The 2933-nt window shown below is 44.1% G+C and overlaps 1 protein-coding gene across 3 annotated transcripts; it reads right to left on the reverse strand.

Annotated features, from left to right (window-relative positions):
* Positions 1 to 336: 336 nt before the first annotated feature.
* LOC122014298 (protein ABSCISIC ACID-INSENSITIVE 5-like) lies at positions 337 to 2308 on the reverse strand. Of its 3 annotated transcripts, none has more exons than XM_042570492.1 (4): positions 2188 to 2308; positions 901 to 1927; positions 712 to 813; positions 337 to 604 (listed from the first exon to the last, which is right to left on the reverse strand). In XM_042570492.1, exons 2-4 carry the CDS (start codon positions 1888 to 1890, stop codon positions 515 to 517), a joined length of 1182 nt encoding a protein of 393 aa, XP_042426426.1. In that variant the 5' UTR covers positions 1891 to 1927; positions 2188 to 2308; the 3' UTR covers positions 337 to 514. The 3 variants fall into 3 exon arrangements, with proteins under 3 accessions (XP_042426426.1, XP_042426425.1, XP_042426424.1); XM_042570491.1 differs by lacking the exon at positions 2188 to 2308 and adding an exon at positions 2004 to 2117 and having other exon boundaries at positions 701 to 813; XM_042570490.1 differs by lacking the exon at positions 2188 to 2308 and adding an exon at positions 2004 to 2116.
* Between the last annotated feature and the right edge of the window lie 625 nt (positions 2309 to 2933).

Below are 2933 nucleotides of genomic sequence, written 5' to 3' on the forward strand. Positions count from 1 at the left end.
TTGAGTTGTCAAACTTCTAGATCAATCATGTGGTAAAAGGTGATTCGCTCGTTCTCAGCGGTCCACGCCAACCTATCCTTAGATTAATACGGAGGAGATAATCACGGATGACTACTAACCATTAGTACAGATGACCAAGATATAAAAAAAATATGATCAAATATAATAAATTTCGATCTTAAAATCTCATATGATAACACTTCATATCTCAACCATGAACATACTTACTGATACGTATCTCTTTTTTTAATTATTCCCGACACATTATCGAACACACGAACGTTAAAAAAAAGATAATTAAAAACTAACTGTTGTGCACTTACGCTGATGCCATAATTAACAAAGTAACCTAAAAAACATGATAAATTAAATGCTGATACACACTTACATGGATTTATACATCTGATCACATATTTAAACCAAACATGAAACATCGAACCGTGGAGATCTATATATCCCTGTTAGATAGCCATCCGCATGAATTCCGTCCATCAGATAGACAGCCTTCAGCCCTTCACCAAGTGCTGCTGCGGCAGCGTCGCAGAGTACTCCTCATCGACTTCTGCACATTTGCCCGCGCCTGTTCTGCCATCGCCTCCACCAACTATTCAATCAGAAAAGAGTCGATTTTACATTTATTCTTGACAACTAATTAAGCAATATAATTGAATGCGCTACAAAACAGAGCCGAATTGTAGACCATTTAGCTACCAGTTGCTTCCTTATTGCAATGACTCTCCGCTGCTTTTCTCTCAGCCGGGCGTTCTCTTCTTTCAACTGGTTCAATTCCGCCTCCAGCTCCACTGTGTAAGCCTGTGTGCAAAACGAATTAATTACGTGCGTTTTTATTGATTTCGGAGCCAATAAAAACGCAAATTGGTTAGAGCTAGGGAACTCTACCTGTTTCCTGGCGCGAGATCGTGCGGCTGATTCACGGTTTTTTATCATCCTTCTCTGCCGCCGCTCCACCACCTTGTCCACCGCAATCCCGTCGGCCAGTCGCTTCCTTACTCCACCTTGGCCGCCGTTCCTAAACACGTCTCCAATGAATCCTCCCACCGTATGGTCGAACTGACCGCCCATTCCATCCGAAGACAATGGGCTCGCCGGCAACCCTGTCCCAGCCGCGCCGTATCCGTTCCCCAACCTCCCGCCAAAATTATTCCCAACTAGCGGGTACCCAGCGCTGGGCACGCCCCCTGCCGCTGCTCCCAACCCATTCTGGTCATTGTACCCAGTCATCGCGTATTGCTGCGAAACTAGGGCAGAAGGTACTGCTGCCACTGGCTGAGGTGGGGCTCCTGGCGGGACGTAACCTTCCCGAACGACGCCGGCCTTTATGAGAAAGTCCTCGAGAGTCATCTCACCAAAGGTGGGATGGCGAGGGGAGTTCTCGGTGTCGCTGTCTGGATGAACCCTCTCTGCTTGCTGCGGACGGAGCGCCGCGTCTCGATGGATCTCCGTCCAAACCTCGTCAACCGTCTTCCTCGAAAGAGGCTGAGGGACAGTGATGGATCCCTGCCGACGGAGTGGCTGCGTCTGCTGCGCCATACCAACTCCGCGATCATCCTGAAGAAGGTTGCCCACTGCTGCAGTGGCTTGGACCTCCTCGACGTTCCAGATGTTCGTGAGGAACTCGTCCATGTTCATGGACCCGAAGGTTTTGCCGGGCTCGCAGACGGCGTTTTGGATCTCGTCGAGCGTGAGGGAGTAGATGGATGTCTGCCGCATCAAGGGGAAATCGAGGTCGAACGCACGTGGTGCCGTCGCCTTCTGATCCTCTTCCTCTCCAGAGAAGAGCTGCCGATGAATTGGCTCCGGTTTCCGGTGCTCTGACGTGACCTCCGCATCTTCGGCTGTCATGTTCCTGATCTCGGTTGGAGATGCCATGTCCACTGAGCGAGCTGCGGCTGAATGATTTGCTTCACTGCGGAGATAAAGAAAAAATGAAAGTAAAAAAGAAGAATCAGACAAACGATGACAAAGATTTCAGTGCTTCTGACGCTTGCATATAATGGAGGTAGAATGGTATGCATCACCGCCTGGAAATGGAAGCACCTCGAAGACCCGAACAAAAATCGAACCAGTTCCGAAGGTAATTAACACGTTCAGATTACAAACCAGAAAAAGAAGATAACAAACAGATAAGCGTGCAGATAAAGCTAAAAAAATTTATTGAATACTTACTGAGATTGATGTTGATTTGAAGATAGACATCTCAATCTTCCCTGCGAAAAAGAAAAAAAGACGTATCCTTATGAGGACAATAAAAGCCGCAAAGGTAAAGAAAAAAAAAATATCCCCTAATCGTTTTAACTGATGTGACATCTTAATCTTCATTTTCCTATTCGAAGAAGATTGGACGCTTTAGATCGGCATAGATATAAATGTATGGTTTTCAACCGTATTGTTCGTTGACGGTGCTAAGTGTGAGATTTTGAGGTTGGTCGACCATTGTACACGGATCAGATGACAAAGACAAGAGAAAGATTAGATGCCTCATGGTAGAAATTTTAGTAATTGGAGAAGGAACACTACAAAAAAAATTATTTTTTAGGGACGAAATTATTAAAAAAATTCGTCGTAAAATATTTTACGACGAATTTTGGGACGAAATTATATTCGTTCCAAAAGCAGAATTCGTTGCAAATCTGTAATGAATATTAATTCGTTTCAAATTTCATAATTTTATATCTGCGACAAATATATATTTTTATCCCAAATTTGCAACGAAAATTTTTCGTGGCAAAAAACGATGCATAATTACAAATAACTACAGGTAAAAAAAAATCCTATTTTCATCGTAAATTTATGACAAAAACATATTTTCGTTGCAAATCTGCAACGAATCTGGATTCGTCACAAATTCGCAATGAATCTGGATTCGTCGTAGATTCGCAACAAATCTGGATTCGTCACAGATTCGCAACGAA

The sequence above is a fragment of the Zingiber officinale genome, chromosome 8B, assembly GCF_018446385.1.
Source record: "Zingiber officinale cultivar Zhangliang chromosome 8B, Zo_v1.1, whole genome shotgun sequence".
In the NCBI taxonomy this organism is placed as follows: Eukaryota; Viridiplantae; Streptophyta; class Magnoliopsida; order Zingiberales; family Zingiberaceae; genus Zingiber; species Zingiber officinale.

Excerpts from the sequence above, each read along its gene's own strand:
- LOC122014298 (XM_042570490.1), bottom strand. Across the intron at positions 814-900 it reads GATCTCGCGCCAGGAAACAG|GCTTACACAGTGGAGCTGGA; the intron begins GTAGAGTTCCCT and ends TTTTGCACACAG. Across the intron at positions 605-711 it reads TTGCAATAAGGAAGCAACTG|TTGGTGGAGGCGATGGCAGA; the intron begins GTAGCTAAATGG and ends CTGATTGAATAG.